Below are 20,439 nucleotides of genomic sequence, written 5' to 3' on the forward strand. Positions count from 1 at the left end.
AACTTACGCTACATTATAACTGTAATTATTTTGAACCAGTCAGATTAGAGCATCCACCTTATGATATGCTGTATAGATGTTGCAGTCATGCTGTAACAAGCTACATCGGTTAGAGAATCAACCCTTATACAACTGTCCTACCGGACAGTTTTAATTCTCTTTCCCTTAAAATCAATTAGTGGTATCCCTTTGTCGCAATCATTTGCTCTTATATTGCGAAATAAAACGAACTGTTTCCGAAAATAGGTTACTTTGCACCATCCATTCTAGCGATATCTTGCGAGAAACGCCTTCTGCTTCCAAGATTACAACATTCGGCCATGAAGCTCTTTAACTTTTAGATCATTACACTAATAAGTAGTCAACCGTGGCTCTTTCTGTGCAGTCAAGTTGAACGCTGAGTATGTTGTACCCCGGAATCTGTTCGCTGAAATTCTCATGTTGTTGACTCACTACTATGGAAATATCTATAAAAGCAATTTTCCCATATTCAGCAGGTTTTCGTTGTTTTTGAGTTCTCAAACGCCCAACATTTTTAGCAAATAGAATCTTATTGTGGAAGATTTTGGACGGTCTAAAAGCAGTCACCTCTGTCCTGTCGAATTAATCTGAAGCGCTGAAGCGTTCACACCATTTTTATAATCCAAGAGAATACGAAATCAATGCCAGAATATTAAATCAATATACAGTTTTTCTAGGAAGCAATATTTATTCAAATCATTTTTTTCTAAACGAGAGTATCCAGTCGTTGTTGATAACTAAGACAGTTGTATCAAATCAAGTTATGCAAAGCCAAAAAACAATCGTATTAGCAGAAAATTTAATCGAGAGTTCATATTAACAGATTTCGATTACAATGGTAATTGCAATCCATTACAACTGGTAACAGTACTGACATAACACAGGTAATTAAAGCTCTGGTAGAGGAAAGCTAGTTCAATTAATAACACTTAACATTACATCGACGTTGTAAGCATACTTGATGTCAAATCAGATTCATTTTAATTGAACCATCAGATTCTGGTTACTAAAGTACGTAATTTGGTATAATTTGTTTACCAGATACTATAGAGAGAAGGAAAAAATAATTCGAAATGTAATTACAGTTCAATAATTAGTGATGAAAGTTTTATTCATTTTAAATTACTAAATTTCCAAGTCGGTAGCCATCGTTGATTAAGTGTAACTGGAACTATATTCACATTACACAAGACCATGTTTAGTTTTATTCAAAGTTCAAACTTATTGCAAATATTTATTACATAGTTGAAATAAAGTAACAATTAAATTGACGGGTTAGTTTTTGATTCTGCAGCAGAACAGACAATATAAAAATATTCATCTTGCGTTTTTTTGAACAATTTTCGATATTCTAACATTTATTCAAGAATTTGATTCATTACCCTTAATTTAAAAGCAACTATGGTGTAATTCATGTAAATAAACATAGCGTACAGCAAGATATATCAAGTTCCATATTAATGTTGTCGTCTTTATAAATGTTAAGAATATTTTAAACTTGGTAATCCTACAAAATCATTAAAAAGCAAAATGAAGGGAACTTGAACAGAATATTCTTTAACTAAATGATCTTTTATAAGTTTATATCAACGCTCAGTTTCGAGAATCTGAGGAAGCAAAACTGAAAACTATACCACATTTTTGTAACAAGAAGGGTTTTAACAAGACTCCACTCTGATTAAGTAGACTTATGGTTGACTACACCTAGCACGTTTCAGTCCATGTACCAATAATCTTGAACGATCTAGTCTGTTCTACAACGTAAAAACTCAAGAATCGAGAACAGAACCAGTACCATTCATAGAATCAAGGCACAATGTACCTCATTCCGAAGGAAATCTCCTTGGTTTTTATGCCCTATCCCACCGCTGCCCAAATGACATAAATGGAACTAGTGAGATCTCACAGTTCTTAAAAAAAAAAAAATAAAAAAAACAATATTTGTAAAACATATGCTCTTAACGAGAAGCGGCATAACACGACTAACTTCTGTACTACATATTTGCAGATTAGAAACAAATTCGCTCCACTGATAATCATCTTAATATTTTAAAATTTCGTAAAACATTCTCAATGATGATGACAAATCACTAGATACTACAGATATCGTAATTTTTACTTCTTTGCCACTATCTCAAAAAGACCTTGAAATAATGAATCCTAGCTACAAAGAGTATAAATTGACCTAAAAACCTTTATTTATATTTACTGGTTATAATATTATCAAAGAAAGTTCCAGAGAATATTTTTATGAGAGGTTTCCAAAGAAAAGAAGAAGTACAGTAGAAACATACAATTATAAGTGGAATATTGAGTATAATATCAAGCTTTTGCTTGATAGTTTACATTCAAAATATTGAAAAGAACCCTATATGGATGCACATACTGAAAAGATAATATGCTAAGAAATATGTTCATTTTATATATATATATATATATATATTTACCTTGGAGTTATTCATAAAAATGGAAATCATTAATTTTTTTAATAATGCTGCAATAAATCTCATGATTTTTGCTAAAACTTGAGAATAAGAGACATAACATCGTAAAATTTCGTGCCATTTCAGAACTGTTTCAATATGCATGTATTATAATTAGGGAATGGAAGATAATAAGTTCTATTACTTAGAAAAATCAAGTCAAATTTATTAAAGATCTTCACAAATACTTACTAGTGTCGATAAAACGAAAAGTGCCAACAAAACCAGAATAATTGGCGTTTCTCGGACGATGAGAAGTATGTAGCTCTAATATCAACACAGAACCAGAGCTGTACAGTAAATGTGGAAGTGAGGGTAACGCTGAACAAAGCAGTCCAGTTACTGGACTCAGCTCCGAGACACGGGCGCTGTCCAACTCTAGGTATACCCGCAAATAATCTCCAGTACTGCAACTGTAATCAAAATATAATTTTAATTATAATTATTGTACATTATGTAACTAAAAAATCCTACCAAATCTGTTAACGAATAATTAAGTTTAATACAAGAAAAGTGGTGTACGAATATATCTGGGACAATGTTTTAAAGTAAATGAAATAGATAAATATTTCTTTAATTCGTTTTGTCCAAATATGTTTTATTGATGGTTACAATAAAAAGGGCTTTTTGGCTTAATAATTAAAAAAAACATACTAATAATCATGCTTTTTCTAAACTAAATATTAACCTAGCTGTGCTCTCTATGCTGATGAGATGACACAGCTATCTCCATTTTATACAACAACACGTCATCTCACAATCAGTCGAAAACCCAAGGTTGAGGAAAAAAACTCACACTAGCTTTAGACAAGAGCTTCATTTTTTCTTTTGAAGTGGATGATAAGACCGAACGAATTAAAAACTTAAGTTATATTTACTCGCACAAACCTGCTAAACCCCAAGTTTAAGTTCACCAAACATATAAAGTCTGTGATAGATCTTTGGGTCTTACCTGCAGCCATTTGCCTCTTCTGAACAGAAACTAGACTCAAAAAAACTATATGTAACTATAAGTACGATCTGTAATATGCAGCAGTATAAAATGAATGTTAGCAGTTAGTCGGGTCCTTTCCCAGATGGACAGCGATTGACCATATGCCCGCTAGATGTTGCTAGTGTGTCTACCACTAGTTATAACTCAATCGAAAGGTTTATGCAGTCTTATTCTAACAGTGCTAGTAGTCGTGCAGCCAAAATAGGGGGCCATAATAAAGACACAATGCTGTACGAAAGATATAAACATAAAATAATTAAGTACTCTTACTATAAAGTAACTTTCATGTTGAAGTTTTATCTTATTTGTTTCCTTAACTTGTCAATATGCTAAGATTTAACTCGAAGCAAATACTTTTATTTTAATTATTTGGTTAGTATATGTAGGGGAGTTGGCCTGAAACACTTCTTGATGCTGAATTAGTATATGATGGTAAATAATTAAATTTCAATGTTTGTTTTGTTTCTTTTTTTGTCATGCTAATTGCATGCTCACGGTAGGTGGGCCAAATAAAATTATATTCAGTTATTTATTCTAAAAACTATGCTTATTTCATGCAGACATTAAACATTAACCATGTGATACAATATTAAATTCTACACTTTCGTTACAATCGTTTATGCTACCTAATTTTGAAGTCTGAAGAGAACAGCTTATATAATCCCTGATACAATATGTACATCAAATTTATTTATAATCTTAAATAGGGCAACTCCTAAATTATTGATTGCTGGAACCATGTTTAGGGTAATTCAACGGACTATTAAACCGTTATAAACATAATAAAAACCTTAGAGAAATGTATTAATTTCTCTTGAAAATGATTTATGAAAAATTTGTTTGAATAAACTATGCGCTGCAAACACTTGTTACATACACAATAACGAAATAGTTGTAACAGGTGTCAAAGCTTCATAATAGATCAGCAATGAAAATTTCAACATCTCTGAGTATAATGAATATAAAACTCATTCTCAACTTAATTTCAGTACAATGTAAGGAAATATCACAATCATTTTTCTAGATGAAGATTAAATAAAATACACATTTATTAAAGCTTCTATTAATAAAATTGTCAGTTAAATTATTATTTAAGGAATAACAAAACAAAGATGTTAGGAAAACACATTCACTAGATTCTTCGTCGGTATCTGTTTAAATCTGTAAAAGTTTCTTCTGTTGATTTATCTTAATGTAAAAATTGCTGGAGTAAAAACACATTTTATGCTCCAACAGTAGAGATTGCTTTGTCTCTCTAAAAGCTCTCATGACATTATTTTGATCATGCTATTTTAAAAGCTGAAATAGGTTGGAATAACGTAGGTTATTCCCTAATTCAGAAATATAAATATTAATAATTATTACTTTATTTGAACCTCTTCTTTTATTTAAACACAAATTTAAATGAAATATGAAGTGTGTACATTGTAAATATGTTTTAAATATGTAAGTTTGAAAAATGGTCGTCATACTTTACACATATACCCTGCGGTAATTATTTTATAAACAACATGAGTTTGGTATTCATTTCGTCATGAACTTGGAAAAATAAAACTTCACAGACCAGCTTATCCCGAACAACTTTCTCACAAAACTTATTTATTTTTCTCCAAGATACGAGGGTCGTTTGAAAAGTCCGTGCAAAGTCAGAGAGATAGCACCACTGGCGCGTATCGAGGTTATGTTTAGTTAGGAGCGTCTCTTGGAAGAACACACACCAAGTTTCAGCCAGATGGGTCTATTTCTTTGTGTTTGGCATTCGTTTGAATCGAGGAAGTCGAGTGATTTTCAAAAAATGGACGAAAAAGAATTTCGTGTGTTGATTAAACACTACTTTATGAAAGGCAAAACGCCTGAGGAGACTAAAGAGAAAGACACCATAAACATTATGGTGACTCTGCACCTTCGATTAGAACAGTTTATAAGTGGTTTCAAAATTTTCGGAGTGGCCATATGGGCACAAGTGACGCTGAACGTTCTGGACGCCCTGTTGAGGTTACTACTCCAAAAATCATTGATAAAATCCATGATATGGTGATGGATGACAGAAGAGTGAAGGTGCGTGAGATTGCTAGTGCTGTGGGCATCTCGAATGAACGGGTACATAATATTTTGCATCAACATTTGGACATGACAAAGCTATCCGCAAGATGGGTGCCGCGATTGCTCACGCTTGACCAAAAACGAAATCGTGTGAAGTGTTGCAAGGACGGTTTGCAGCTGTTCCAGAAGAATCCGCAGGACTTTAAGCGTCGTTTCGTCACTGTGGATGAAACATGGATACACCACTACACTCCTGAGACCAATCTAAACAATGGGTTACCAAGGGGGAATCTGCGCCAAAAAAGGCGAAGACGGTTCCTTCGGCCGGAAAGATTATGGCGACTGTCTTTTGGGATTCGCAAGGAATAATCCTCATCGACTATCTGGAAAAGGGTAAAACTATTACAGGTGCATATTATTCATCGTTATTGGACCGTTTGAAAACCGAGCTGCAAGTAAAACGCCCACGATTGACCCACAAAAAAAGTCCTTTTCCATCACGACAACGCACCAGCTCACACCTCAGCAGTTGTGGTCGCAAAATTAATGGAAATAGAGTTCCAACTCGTTTCACATCCCCCCAATTCTCCAGACTTGGCTCCCTCGGACTACTATTTGTTCCCCAATATGAAGAAATGGCTGGCGGGAAAAAGATTTTATTCAAACGAGGAGGTGATTGCAGAAACGAATGGCTATTTTTCAGACTTGGACAAATCCTATTATTCGGAAGGGATCAACAAACTAGAGCAGCGTTGGACGAAGTGTATAAGCCTAAAAGGAGACTATGTTGAAAAATAAAAAAGGTTTACCCCAAAAAATTAAGTAGTTTTTATTTTTACACGGACTTTTCAAACGACCCTCGTACCTGTACCTTATGTCGTTTCATGAATATATTTGTTTATCAATTATTGGTCCCACCCAATGTCAATCACTGGTTACCACCGAAAATTTAATGTCAATTACTGGGTCATTGACATACAAAAAAAAAATCATTTTTGGTTGACATGAGGATCGAATTTACTGCTATTAAAATGTTAATAATACACAATATATCCTACTGGAGCGGTACAATTGTACAACCTACACCTAGAGCTATATTCTATCTTAAACTCGAATTTTTTCTTAAGCTGTCAATTACTGGTCCCTTCACCCGATACAAAGAGTGAATTTTCATGAATTTTATTATTAGGTTGTGTCACTGTAGTCGGTTTCTTTAACCTTGCAGTTCAGCAGTTTGTTTTGTGCACTATAGATTTGTCTAAACCCTATACAATTGTAAATTTAAAAAATATAGCCCACATTTATTAATAAATGAAAGAACAGAATGAATGAAATTTACTGAATTTTAAATGTGAACTCATGACAAAATTCTCAGACAACTTACTAATATACCGAAAAAATCTAAAGCAAATGTTGATCAAGAGCTAGAGAGAGGTTTAGTTCTAATTTTTGTGTAAAGAAAATTAAAAATTAGTTTATAAATTAATTTTTTCTGCAACCATGTAGGGAAGTTCTCATTACTCAATTAAAATCAGCTGTGTAATGCCCAACTTCCCACACTAGTGGGGGGAAATTCCCATTAGTGTCACTTTCCGCATAAGTGAGTGGAAAAACTTTATTGTGCTTCCTTGATATAAGAAGTTTTGTTATTAACATAAATATTTTCTGTAAAACTCTAATAAGCTTATTTAAATTTATTTTATTTAAATAATTAAAAAACGAATATTAAAAAATAAAATAAAAATTGAAAGGAATATAGAAATAAAAATAATACTTTAATAAATGATTAGATATTTTTAATTATAACAGTTAAAAAGGTTATAGTGTTACCTTATAGAAATTTAAAATGGATTCTAGTGATGCCTGTTTAGAAAACACTCCTCCATCAATAAAAGAAACAGCAGAAAATGTAATAAGTAATTTATTACCAAATAAATCGAAAGATCGTTATACAAGTTGTTACAATAATTTTAAGAGATGGTGCACTGACAAATAAAATGTAATTTTTTTAGTTAATAACCATAATGGTTGCAGAAAAAATATAATATTTAACTCGAGTGTAAAGTATTTTCCACACTTGTTAAATAAATAACTATTGTGTACGTGGCAAATTTAGATTCTTTATTTTTAAATAATTTTAAAAGTTATTCAATAAGAGGACAAAACAAAAATATATGAATACATAAGTAACTGGAAATAGTAGGTGCAAACAATATGCAATTCGTTATTTGTTAACGAGATATTTTGTACTGCAACCAACTAATCCAGCAGCACCTCCTGGTGTTGAAACAACTCAGCCAGGATGAACAGGAAATTTTCAAAAAAGTACATCTGATAAATTAGGACGTTTAAAATCAATTAGATTGCAGACAAAAATTATTAATAATAGCTGAAAACTGATATCTTCGGAACTTTTTTAATAAATGTTATGACCTGAATATGTATTTTAAAAACACTAATGATTCAAATTGTATCAGTATTTGGTTGAAAAAATGACCAAAATAATGATGAATTTTGTTCTTCTATGCCCCAATATACATGCCTTTTTTTCTTGTTTCATTTTTAATCGAATACAGTTTAATGAATAACCGTAAAACAATTATATACGACTCGGTTTACCATAGTTTTTTTTTTTTTTTTGTAATTTATTTGTTATTCACAATCTACAAAAGAATAAAATGCAATCAGTGAATAAGATGAAAGAAGACATTATGGCTGGATCAGCTTGAGGAGAGAAGCTGCCCTCCGGCAACACTCTCGCTAAAGTTCCTTACATTACTGGAGCTGGTCACGAGGCCAACAGCGTTTCAATCGACGTGGAGGACAATCTGGAATCGTTGTGGAGGCAAGATTTTGAATAAGAGGATTGGTACAGAATGGAAGAGAGTCAAAGAATTTTCTATATTTAGATTTAGATTCGTCAGTTACGTATGAGATTTTGAGATCGTTATGGAGGGTGGAGTTAGAGACATAAAATGGAGAATTCGTAATCTGACGGAGTATTTTTGATTGGAAGGACTGTATTCTTTGTGAATTGGAATGTTTGGCTGAACCCCACAGTTCAAGTCCATAAGTCCAGATCGGTTTAAGTACGCTGTTGTATATTAGTCGTTTATGTTCCAGTGGTAGTTTGGATTGTCTGCCAATTAGTCGCAGTAGTAATTTGTTTCGTCGGTTGAGTTCAAGTCTTTTGAGTTTAGTGTGCGGGTTCCACGTTAGTCTTTTGTCGATGTACATCCCAAGGTAGCTAACTAAATTAGCAGAAGGAAGAGGAATTGAGTTAAGACTTATAGAGGGACAAGAATTACGACGCAAAGTAAAAGTTATCTGTTCGCACTTTTGAGGATTGAATTTGACTCTCCACTTTTTGGCCCAGGGTTCTAGTTTGTGTATATGAGATTGTAGATGAGAGGAAGCGGTAGTGGCGTCTGAGTTAGAAGAGAGAATAGCAGTATCGTCAGCGTAAGTGCAGAGCAGTGTGTTTGAGTCAGTTGGTAGGTCGGATGTGTACACAGTATAGAGGAGCGGTCCGAGAATACTACCTTGAGGTACACCAGCCCGTGCCAGAGAGTAGTCGGAAGAGGCAGATCCACAACTTATCTTAAAAAAGCGGTCGGTAAGAAATGATAGTAGAATTAAGTAATAAGTTGATGGAAGAGCACTCTTTAACTTCCACAATAGTCCTGGGTGCCAGACTCGATCAAAGGCCTGAGCCACGTCGAGAAAGGCCCCACAGCAATATTGTTTCCGCTCCAGAGAGGAAGATATGGCGTCTACTACTCTGTGACACTGGTGAACAGTGCTGTGCTGTTGTCGAAAGCCAAACTGATGTGTTGGAATTACAGTCGCAGATTCCAGTGTAGGGTAGATGCGTTTAAGTAAAAGTTTTTCCAATATTTTTCCCATAATAGGTAGCAAACTAATAGGTCGGTAAGAGGTTGGAAGGTGTAAGGATTTATTAGGTTTCGGTATCATTTTTATTACAGAGAATTTCCAAGTTAAGGGAAAGTATGTTGTCCTGAGAACTGAGTTATAAATGTATGTTAAGAAAACGATTGCTTTTTTCGGAAGATTGCGAAGAATTTGTGCTGTTATCAAGTCGTATCCTGGAGATTTTTTGTACGGTAGGGATTTTATTACGTGTTTAACGTCAGACGGAGTGAATGGTTTTGGTGGTAACGAGAGTGGGAGAGGGATGTCTAGGTCTGCTATGACGTCAGTGCAGTGTGACTCGTCTTGAATATCTGGGTGAGGAGTGAATACGTTAGTTAAGTGGTTCTTAAATTCTGTCGCTGTTTCATTGTCGGTAACTGTCCAAGATCCATCGTCACGTCTAAGAGGAGAGGAGACAAATTTATATCTGAGAAGACGTTTGGTGGCTGTCCAAAGAGATTTGCGGTCAGATACCAGAGAGGTCACGTACTCGTCATACTTTAGGGATCTGTGTTTTTGAAGCTCTCGTTTCAGCTGTCTCGTCAGTCGGTTGAAGGTCAGCTTGTCACTCGGATAGCGAGTGTGTTGCCACAAAGCACGGGCTCTTCGTTTCTCTCTTATTAGCATTCTTATGGCAATAGGTACATTGTGTTGTCGAAAATTATTCTTTAGTGAAGTGCATCTGGTGGATTCGGAAATGGAAGTTTGAATAGAAATAGTAAGTGTCTGTACTGCGTTATCTATTTCATCAGGGGTTTTTAATGATGTTAACAGATTTAGTTTGTTTGCTAAGATAGGTTGGAAGAGAGTCCATTCTACAGGCCCAGTGATTAGTGTAGGAGGTGAAGGAGTGGGTTTGGCTACTACACTGAGTGTAAGGAGTACAGGGCTGTGGTCAGAAGATAAGTCAGTAAGTGTATAAATGTCTTTGTAAATGGACGTCGTATTAAAAGAGATGAAGATGTCCAGAATGTCAGGTAGTTTGGACTGTGCAGTAGGCCAGTATGTCGGTCGGTCTGGTGATAGAACATCGTACTGTTTACGAGAAAGAACATCCAGCAGTGTGCGTCCCCGTGGATTGGATGTACGACATCCCCACTGAGGATGCTTGGCGTTGTAATCTCCTCCAGCAAGAAATTTAGGCCCTAGGGAATGGAAGAAAGATTGAAAGTCCGTTGCTGAGATAGCTTTATTAGGAGGGCAGTAAACTGCTGCTAGATTGAACCCTAGAGGTTGGCAGTCTAGAGAAATGGCTGTGGATTGAAGGAATTCTCTCTGGTAGGAAGGAATTTGATGATGATTTAGAGTGCTTCTGACTAAAATAGCTGCGCCACCATGAGATGTGTCGTCTGGGTGATCAGTCCTGTACGTTTTGTATCCGGTTATGTAAAAGTTGGATCGTCCAGTAAAGTGAGTCTCGGTAATAAGTGCAACGTCAATTCGTTTGTCATTTAGAAATATCTCTAGTTCGTCTCTGTGAGAGTTCAAACCATTTGCATTCCAAAGGAGAATTGCGAGTGATTGCTGAAGATTAGAGTTCAACGTGAGAGTTTGGGAATGATTTCTGTTACCAGAGAAGTGAGTAATGTGATGAGTGGAGTGATGAGAGACTTGAATTCGGAGAAGAATGTGTTAAGGAGAGAGGTGAGGTCGTGAGAGATAGGGGATGGTTGAGTAAAAGCTGGACGAATCGCTGAAGGCCCCGCAACTTCTGCATATGTAGGTCTGTTACTGGTGGTGGTTGGTAGAGGATGTTCACGAGTAGATTCTTTAGCAGGAAGCACAGGAAATTCGGAGCTTCTTGGAGGAAGAGCAGTTTGCTGTGATGAACCATTCTGATGTTGATCTGGCCAGATTCCATTTTTGGCGTAGATGTTTCTTCTCCTGAGGCGCTGAAGTTCTTTGTAAACAGTGCAACCTTTGTAATTTGCTGAGTGGGCTTCAAGACAAAGTGCACATGTTGGAGGAGTTTCTATTGGTTTCTTGCATTCTGAAGATGGATGCATACCTGCACATCTTACGCACCTCGGATTATGGTTGCAATATGACCTCGTATGGCCATATTGTTGGCATCTTTTACATTGTAGGATTTCTATTGTCTTGTGTGGTTCCTCTATGTTAATTCTTGTGTGTACAATCGTTTGTAATTTGAAAATATCTGTATTATTTATTTGGGGCTCAAGATCAACGAAAAATAATGGAAGCGGTAATTTTGATTTTGGATGTCTGACATTGGTTACGTTTCTAACTTTGAAATTATGGCGTTCCAGGTCCTCTTTAATTATTTCAGTTGGGGTGGAATGGTGAAGGTGCCGAATAACAATGCGGAATGCTTTTTCTGTTTTAATTTGGTAGGTGTGGTATTCTGCTTTATTGGCTTGAAGATAGTGTATTGTCAATCTATATGCTTCGACTGTCTTTGTGGACAGCCGTAGACTGTCTACACTGGATTTACATTCGAACGAGTCTGGACCAATAATCTGAGTTAGTACTTTGCAAAATTCTACATAATTTGACACATTTTTGATGAATATTGGAGGTGGTTTGGTATTTTTTTGAGGTTGATTTTCTTCATGTGTTGGTTCATCTTCCACGCTCAGGGGTGCAAATGGATTAGGAGTATAAAATTTAGATTCACAATTGCTAATTTTTACGGGGGAATGATCAGTCTCCTTTGCTGACGGAGGATTTTCTCGGAGAGATTCTAATGATTGGTGGATACTTGTATTATCTTCGAAGATCTCGTCGTCCTCAGTAGAGGAGGTCTTTCGGGATTTTCCTTTATTTTTTTTATTTTTTTGTTGAGTATTGGAAGATGTATTTGTTCTCTTAGAACATTTATTTATAACCGTACTAGTGATGCTCTTGCCTTCTTGATCACAGCTGGTTGTTGCGTGGTTACACTCCATATGGACACTTTATTAAATTAAATTTAATGAAATATATATATATATATATATATATAAAACAAAATGTTCAAATAACTTACTAACTAACCTTAAAAGTTCAGTTTATATTTGTAGGACTAAATAAAATATTTTGGTTCCTACATCACAACTTAGAGTTTTAACATGCACTGAAAGTTAAGCTATATGAGAGGAGAATCTCCACACACTAAACTGTACACTTTTACCTTTGAAAATAACACAGATTTCAAGAGCGAAATTTATCTATACTTTCCGTGTCACTAGCCACAGCTGACTCTTACCATAGTTAAATTTATTTTAATGAAGATGAGAGGAGAAAAGATTTACTAGTGACTGATTTACCCAGGGTTCTGAAAAAGTTTAAGTTAGTTTACTGATTTTAGGTTAACCCTGCTTTGACAAGTTTAGGATTTTTTCTATTTATCTTTTTCAAATTAAACTTTTTTTTTTTTTTTTTGTTAATTTTTCCACTAGTTTGGGAAAGAGAGGCAGGATTAGAAGTTCTATAAATCCTGGTGCTTGAAGGGAATGAAAATTTTATAATTTTGGAGAAGTGTACAAAGAGGATTATTACAAAAAACAGTTCATTAAAGTAAAACAAACAAACACAGATAAAAAAAAAGTAGAGAGTAATTGATGGGTTGATCTATTTTCTGGCCTGAACTGTTAGACCTTTGATATAGTGTGCTACTTAAACAGCAATAACCACAAACACCCAATGTTTGTTCAATGTTTCAAGTTCGGTTGTTTGTCAAGTGTAAACACTGTTTACTTTGACACATGGATTGGACTTAGAGTAAACCATTCCCCTCTATCTACTTATAAAACTTAAATAAAGAAATTTCAATTTCTTCCTAATGAAGATTCCCTACGCTATAATAATTATGAATTTTACTTAATAATGACTTAATAATGACTTAATAATGACTTAATAATGACTTAATAATTTCAAAATTAATCTTTTTCCTTATTTTAATTTTATTTTAAAATTCATAAGTTATTAAAAAATGTGCTGATGGTTAGAGCTTTTTCATTGAATGAATGATCAAATTTTTGTATTAATGCCCTCGGCATTACATTATATATTATTACACTTAACTTTATTCAAGTATGTATCATTACTAAATCTTAGACATGGACTTCTATCATTTCTATACCTTTCTGTGTATACAGGGTGACCAGAGTTATATGCTCCACCCACTTTTTTTTAACGGCGGGAAATTTCGAAAAAATAAAAAACACGTATTTATTCATTTTTAGTCTAGTTTGTTTTCAGTGATTGACCCATTTTTTTAAACCCCTGTATCTCGAGATACAGCATCCAACTTTGTTTTTTTCAAATGGAACGTTATATTTTTTTGTTGCATATTTTTATAGATTTTGAGCTCCTAAAAAAAATTTTTTGAAATCGGTTAGGTTTTTCAAAAGTTATGGAAATTTAAAACATGAAAAACAAATTTCAGTTTACTGTCAAAATTACGTTATTTTTTTTTTTTAAAGAATCTGTTCAAACTGGGTACCATCAACGGATAGGTAAGCCAAAACTCTGGAACTCCCACGCTCTGCTTGTACCAGCACTTATGGTGGCAAGTCAAGATATAGGCAGGCTAGAGTTATTCGACGTTCAGGTTGTTTTTTCTACAAACGTTTGTTGTGGAGTTAAACTTTTTTAACAGACATTTTGCCAGTTCTGCTTGAAGATATTCCTCTACAACGTCGGCTAGCTATGTATTTTCAACAAGATGGTTGCCCGGCACATAATGCGAGAGTTGTTCGACTTTACCTGGAGAGAAATTTCGATGAAAAGTGCTTGGGAACTCATTGTCCGATTCAATGGCCACCTCAATCTCTGGACTTAACCCCAATGGACTACTTTTTATGGGGATATCTACAAAATAAAGTGTACAGTAACCTTGAAGTGTTGCAAGGACGGTTTGCAGCTGTTCCAGAAGAATCCGCAGGACTTTAAGCGTTGTTTCGTCACTGTGGATGAAACATGGATACATCACTATACTCCTGAGACCAAAGAACAATCTAAAAAATGGGTTACCAAGGGGGAATCTGCGCCAAAAAAGGCGAAGACTTTTTTCTTCGGCCGGAAAGATTATGGCGACTGTCTTTTGGGATTCGCAAGGAATAATCCTCATCGACTAACTGGAAAAGGGTAAAACTATTACTGGTGCATGTTATTCATCGTTATTGGACCGTTTGAAAACCTAGCTGCAAGAAAAACGCCCACGATTGGCCCACAAAAAAGTACTTTTCCATCACGACAACGCACCAGCTCACACCTCAGCAGTTGTGGTCGCAAAATTAATGGAAATAGGGTTCCAACTCGTTTCACATCCCCCCTATTCTCCAGACTTGGCTCCCTCGGACTACTATTTGTTCCCCAATATGAAGAAATGGCTGGCGGGAAAAAGATTTTATTCAAACGAGGAGGTGATTGCAGAAACGAATGGCTATTTTTCAGACTTGGACAAATCCTATTATTCGGAAGGGATCAACAAACTAGAGCAGCGTTGGACGAAGTGTATAAGCCTAAAAGGAGACTATGTTGAAAAATAAAAAAGGTTTACCCCAAAAAATTAAGTAGTTTTTATTTTTGCACGGACTTTTCAAACGACCCTCGTATTGCACAATAAGAAGTCAAAAGTATGAAAGGATCGTTTATGCTTTGCCATCTTCATACTATTAATATGAATAGAATGTGGAACTGAATGTTTATATTTTTACAAAATAGATGTTTCAGTTTATTTTTGCAAAGTGGTGCTTGGATTTTATTCAACTTTGTGAAAAACTGCTTTGGACAGAGGAAGTGGATGGATTCCTTCTATAGAATTAAAAACTAAACATAACTTAAACGTTCGGAGTTATAGAAAATTTGTTAGCTAGAACTTCGAGATTAGAATTAAGAGAAAGACGAGTGAATGGTCACTCATCTATTTCTTATACTACTTATTATCAAGATTATAGTAAAAGTATATTTAGCCAACACAAATCAAGACATATTCAATCATAACAATCGAGGGAATAAGTTTATATTATTCAAAAAGAAGAAAATTGCAGTTAATTTGGCACAATGGTTTATGGAATGGTGATATAACACGAAATGAAAAATAACAAGTAAGTGCTGGATTGAAGAATCGCATGTAAGATTCTGGTCACGTCAGCTGGCTGACTGGTCCCCAGGGCGCTGATCCCTCATGGATATCACTCACACGCCCTAGGCTGCCACCCAAAAAAACATGACTTCAAATCAACTCTTTACACACTATAAGCAATATTAGCTATACACTAACCCTTAACACGTTTTTTATCTTTTTAATTTCTGTTAATGCGTTAAAATAAATTATTTTCATGAATACTACTTCGAACAAAATTATTATTAATTAACTTCGGCTACAATAAATCACATTAGGACTATAACAAAAAAATAAAGTAAATAAGTAAACAAATGCATAAATCTCTACTGTTTTCCTATCTTGTCATTCCCGTAAAATTGAACTGTTTTAAGGAAGAATTTCGTGAAGTTAAAATTTCTGATTTATCAGCATTCTCACAATATTTATTGTGAATAAACTTTTAAAGAGAATACAATTAACAAGAGGGTTCCTGTTCTGTAGACTGAAACAGAGACAACTTAAACAGAAAATCTCAAAAGTTTTCTTCTTTCTTTCTTCTCCGACTGAAACAGAGACAACTTAAGCGGCAATCTCAAAAGGTTTCTTCATTCTTCTTTCTTTCTTCTCCGACTGAAACAGAGACAAACTTAAGCGGCAATCTCAAAAGGTTTCTTCATTCTTCTTTCTTTCTTCTCCGACTGAAACAGAGACAACTTAAGCGGCAATCTCAAAAGGTTTCTTCATTCTTCTTTCTTTCTTCTCCGACTGAAACAGAGACAACTTAAGCGGAAATCTCAAAAGGTTTCTTCATTCTTCTTTCTTTCTTCTCCGACTGAAACAGAGACAAACTTAAGCGGCAATCTCAAAAGGTTTCTTCATTCTTCTTTCTTTCTTCTCCGACTGAAACAGAGACAACTTAAGCGGCAATCTCAAAAGGTTTCTTCATTCTTCTTTCTTTCTTCTCCGACTGAAACAGAGACAACTTAAGCGGAAATCTCAAAAGGTTTCTTCATTCTTCTTTCTTTCTTCTCCGACTGAAACAGAGACAAACTTAAGCGGCAATCTCAAAAGGTTTCTTCATTTTTCTTTCTTTCTTCTCCGACTGAAACAGAGACAACTTAAGCGGCAATCTCAAAAGGTTTCTTCATTCTTCTTTCTTTCTTCTCCGACTGAAACAGAGACAAACTTAAGCGGCAATCTCAAAAGGTTTCTTCATTCTTCTTTCTTTCTTCTCCGACTGAAACAGAGACAACTTAAGCGGCAATCTCAAAAGGTTTCTTCATTCTTCTTTCTTTCTTCTCCGACTGAAACAGAGACAAACTTAAGCGGCAATCTCAAAAGGTTTCTTCATTCTTCTTTCTTTCTTCTCCGACTGAAACAGAGACAACTTAAGCGGCAATCTCAAAAGGTTTCTTCATTCTTCTTTCTTTCTTCTCCGACTGAAACAGAGACAACTTAAGCGGAAATCTCAAAAGGTTTCTTCATTCTTCTTTCTTTCTTCTCCGACTGAAACAGAGACAAACTTAAGCGGCAATCTCAAAAGGTTTCTTCATTTTTCTTTCTTTCTTCTCCGACTGAAACAGAGACAACTTAAGCGGCAATCTCAAAAGGTTTCTTCATTCTTCTTGCTTTCTTCTCCGACTAAAACAGAGACAACTTAAACGGCAATATCAAGAGGGTTCCAATCTTTTTATTCCTTAATCTGGTAGTTATCTCTTGAAAGACCACCACTTTTTCAAATAGAGTTTGTGGGTTGAAATTTAGATTAATTATTTATATCTAGCCATTAGACGACCTTCCTACATGTGCGCCACCGTCGTCAGCCTTTGCCGGGCGTAAAAACCTCGTCCTTAATATTAAATTTAATTTTTTATAATGAACTTATACGCTATAGCGAGTTTTATGTGTACATAATTGTTCAAACTCCTAAAAATTGCCAGTAAAAGCAATTTTAAGTGAGGTACGTAAAAGTAAAAGTACGTAAGAGAGCAGTCATATACGACGATTAGGTAAAGGAGGTGGCTTCAAAGGCCAACAGCGAGAAAATTAACCTAATGGGAATTCGCATTAAATTAGAGGTTTGTGGATGGGGGGGAGTTCATCGGGTTCCTTTACAAGTAAAGCTACAACACAATGTCTGTCTGCATTAAAGAGCATTGTTTAGCCGACATAGAAATTACCAATGTATAAGAGAATGTAGGTAAAGGTCATCCAACATCGCCCTTCTTTATCACCAAACACAACCATCTCTACTTCAGTCATTAATGGGAATCTCTTTGTCAAATCCAGTGGGACGCCATCTTCATATTTCAGACTTCACGCTGTCACTCGCTCAATCTTCAACAGAGAGTTTTTTTTTTATGGGTTTTCAAAAAGTAATCCACTTTAAAAAATAACGTCATAAAGGAACATACGTATATTAGGTAATATTCTGTTTGCTAATTAACAGATACAAATAATATCTGGGTGAAATGTGATATATAAAAAAATAATAGCAAATTTAAAGAAGATTATCTAAGATAAGGAATGAATTTATAGTGTTGTAGTTTACATGAATTCAAAAAACACGATTCATCCGGAAGTATTTCATTTAGGGATGAATTTAATTTGAAATAGTTAAAGTGAAAGGTCGAGTGCTAATAGTTAGCAACAAAAAACTTACTGTAAAATAGTCGTTCACTAGTTCGCTAGTTGTTAGGTCATATAGTGAATTATATGAGTCACAAAATAGCCCAGATGCTTCAATTTTTAACCTGGTTTGGGCGAAACTACCTTAGCTTTCAGTCTTACTTAATATTTCAGAGCACATGTTAATATTCAATTTAACAACTACGTTTTGCTAGTCGGGGGTTAAAACATTACTGAAATTTAGTCAACAAAATTTGTTGTTTAACAACATTGCTTTAAGGTTGGCTCAAAGATGTTTGGTTCTTAATTAAGCACCGGATCTTGTTATTAAATATAATTTTATCAACTTATTTTCACCAAATTTTACGTTTATAAAATAACTCCCCCACACTAGACTTAAAAGAACTGAACTGAACAGACGCTATCGACTAATTAAAAGACTCTTAGACAACAAAAGACTAATTTATACTTCTATTTTGAAATCCATCTTTCCGTATGGAATAGAGCTGTAGGGTTCAACCAAACGCTCCAATCTCCAAAGGATTCAATCGCTACAATCTAAAGTACTTGGAACTATCGTAAACGCTCCATTTTATGTCTCCAACCTAACTATTTATACACACTGACCTTAACATTCCTTTTGTCACCCAAGTTGCTAAAACGCGATACAGAAAAACTCCACTTCAGCCTGCAATCTCATATAAATCTTCTAGCTCAAAATCTTTCTTCTCTTCCTGATAACCCGGACAAGACGTCTTAAGAGACAGTGGCCTCGTGATCTCCTCTCAAGTGAAGAGATTAACTAACGATATAATGTTTTGGAGTGTTACCACTGGGTAACTTCTCCACTCGTTACCTTATCATTTATTACTGTATTATTATTGCTACTTATAGCGCTAACGCGCTGATTGTAGCACAAGAAACGCAAAAAAATAAAAATAAAATAACTCCTCACAGAGTAGTTTAGTGTTTGGTATACTTGGGTTCAGGAAGGCGTCACGTTAGCCGAGCGGTTAGAGCCGAGACCTAGCCTAGGAAAGCTAGCTACAGTTTTTCAAGCTGAGCTAGCTGCAATTAGGTTCTGCACTACCGAGATTAAAGGGCGAGGAATTATTAATTCCAAGGTCGTAATTTTCTCGGATAGTCAGGCTGCTCTACGGGCAATTAGTTCCTACCAGGTCAACTCAAGGCTGATCTGGGACTGTCTGGGTGCCCTGAAGGAAATTAGTGACCAAAATAAGGTCTTTCTGGTTTGGGTACCTGGTCATTCAGGATATAAAGGAAACGAAGTGGCAGACTTATTGGCCCGGGAAGGCTCTGCGGGACACTTCGTTGGCCCGGAGCCCTGTTTTGGGGTTTCGAAGTGTGTCAAGACTGCGGCCATTAATTTGTGGGTGCAGAGTAGGTCTCAGGAGTGGTGGCTCGCCACCACTGGACAGAGACAGGCGAAGGAGTTCATCAGAGGATATTCGCCGAGGCTGACTGCAGAAGTAATCCGTCAAGGCCGGGGGGCTATAAGGATAATTGTAGGCTTATTAACTGGCCACTGCAGACTCAGGAAACACATGCATCGCATGGGCCTGGCAGATGACAGCCTTTGTAGGTTCTGCCAGGAAGAAGAGGAAACTGCACTGCACGTGTTGTGTCAGTGTGAGGGGCTTGTATGGCTAAGGATGTTACTTCTCGGGGAGGAAAAACCAAGGCCTGAGAGCTTTACCCAGGAGTCACTCTCCAGAATTAAGAGTTTAATTAAACGGACGGGTCTGGAGGGTGAGCTCTAAAGTCGGGGAGCCACAATAGATCCAAAGGGGTCGCAGTGGCGTAGGCCTTGAGGCCGCCCTAATTTAATCTTATCTTATCTTATCTTAGAGCCGAGACCTGTAAAGCTAATATATATTACGGTACTGGGTTCGATTCCCGGTCTTAGGCCTTGGATTTTATTTAATAGTTAATAAAAGAAATGTACAGTAAAGTATGTTTGCTAGTCGCCTTGGTCCACAACACCTAATTAGTAGTTGGACGTAAAGTTCGCCTGAAAAAATAGGCAATTACTTTACTTTTTTTTTACTGGGTTCAGGAAACGGAGGTCTCCCACTTTACAAAGCCACGCTCTTGACCACTAGACAAACACTCGCCCCGTTTATATTGAAATAAAGCGATAGGTTAACAAAAACTTTTTCGCTAATTACCCAGCCTCAAAGAAACGAGATAAAAATAAATAATGAACAATATGTTATTACAGTATCAATATTGTGTAAATTCACTTTCTAATAAAGAGTAAAACA

General features: G+C 35.5%; 1 protein-coding gene across 1 annotated transcript in view; it reads right to left on the minus strand.

Annotated features, from left to right (window-relative positions):
• LOC141451029 (neuropilin-2-like) overlaps positions 1–20,439 on the minus strand; it is a 166,342-nt gene that overhangs the window by 67,286 nt on the left and 78,617 nt on the right. Inside the window, exon 5 of the mRNA XM_074122042.1 lies at positions 2,697–2,917. Within this exon, the coding sequence (XP_073978143.1) occupies positions 2,697–2,917 (221 nt within the window). The remainder of the gene's footprint in view (positions 1–2,696; positions 2,918–20,439) is intronic.

This window comes from Rhodnius prolixus, unplaced genomic scaffold (genome assembly GCF_049639745.1).
Source record: "Rhodnius prolixus isolate KJV_2025 unplaced genomic scaffold, Rpr scaffold_8, whole genome shotgun sequence".
NCBI lineage: Eukaryota > Metazoa > Arthropoda > Insecta > Hemiptera > Reduviidae > Rhodnius > Rhodnius prolixus.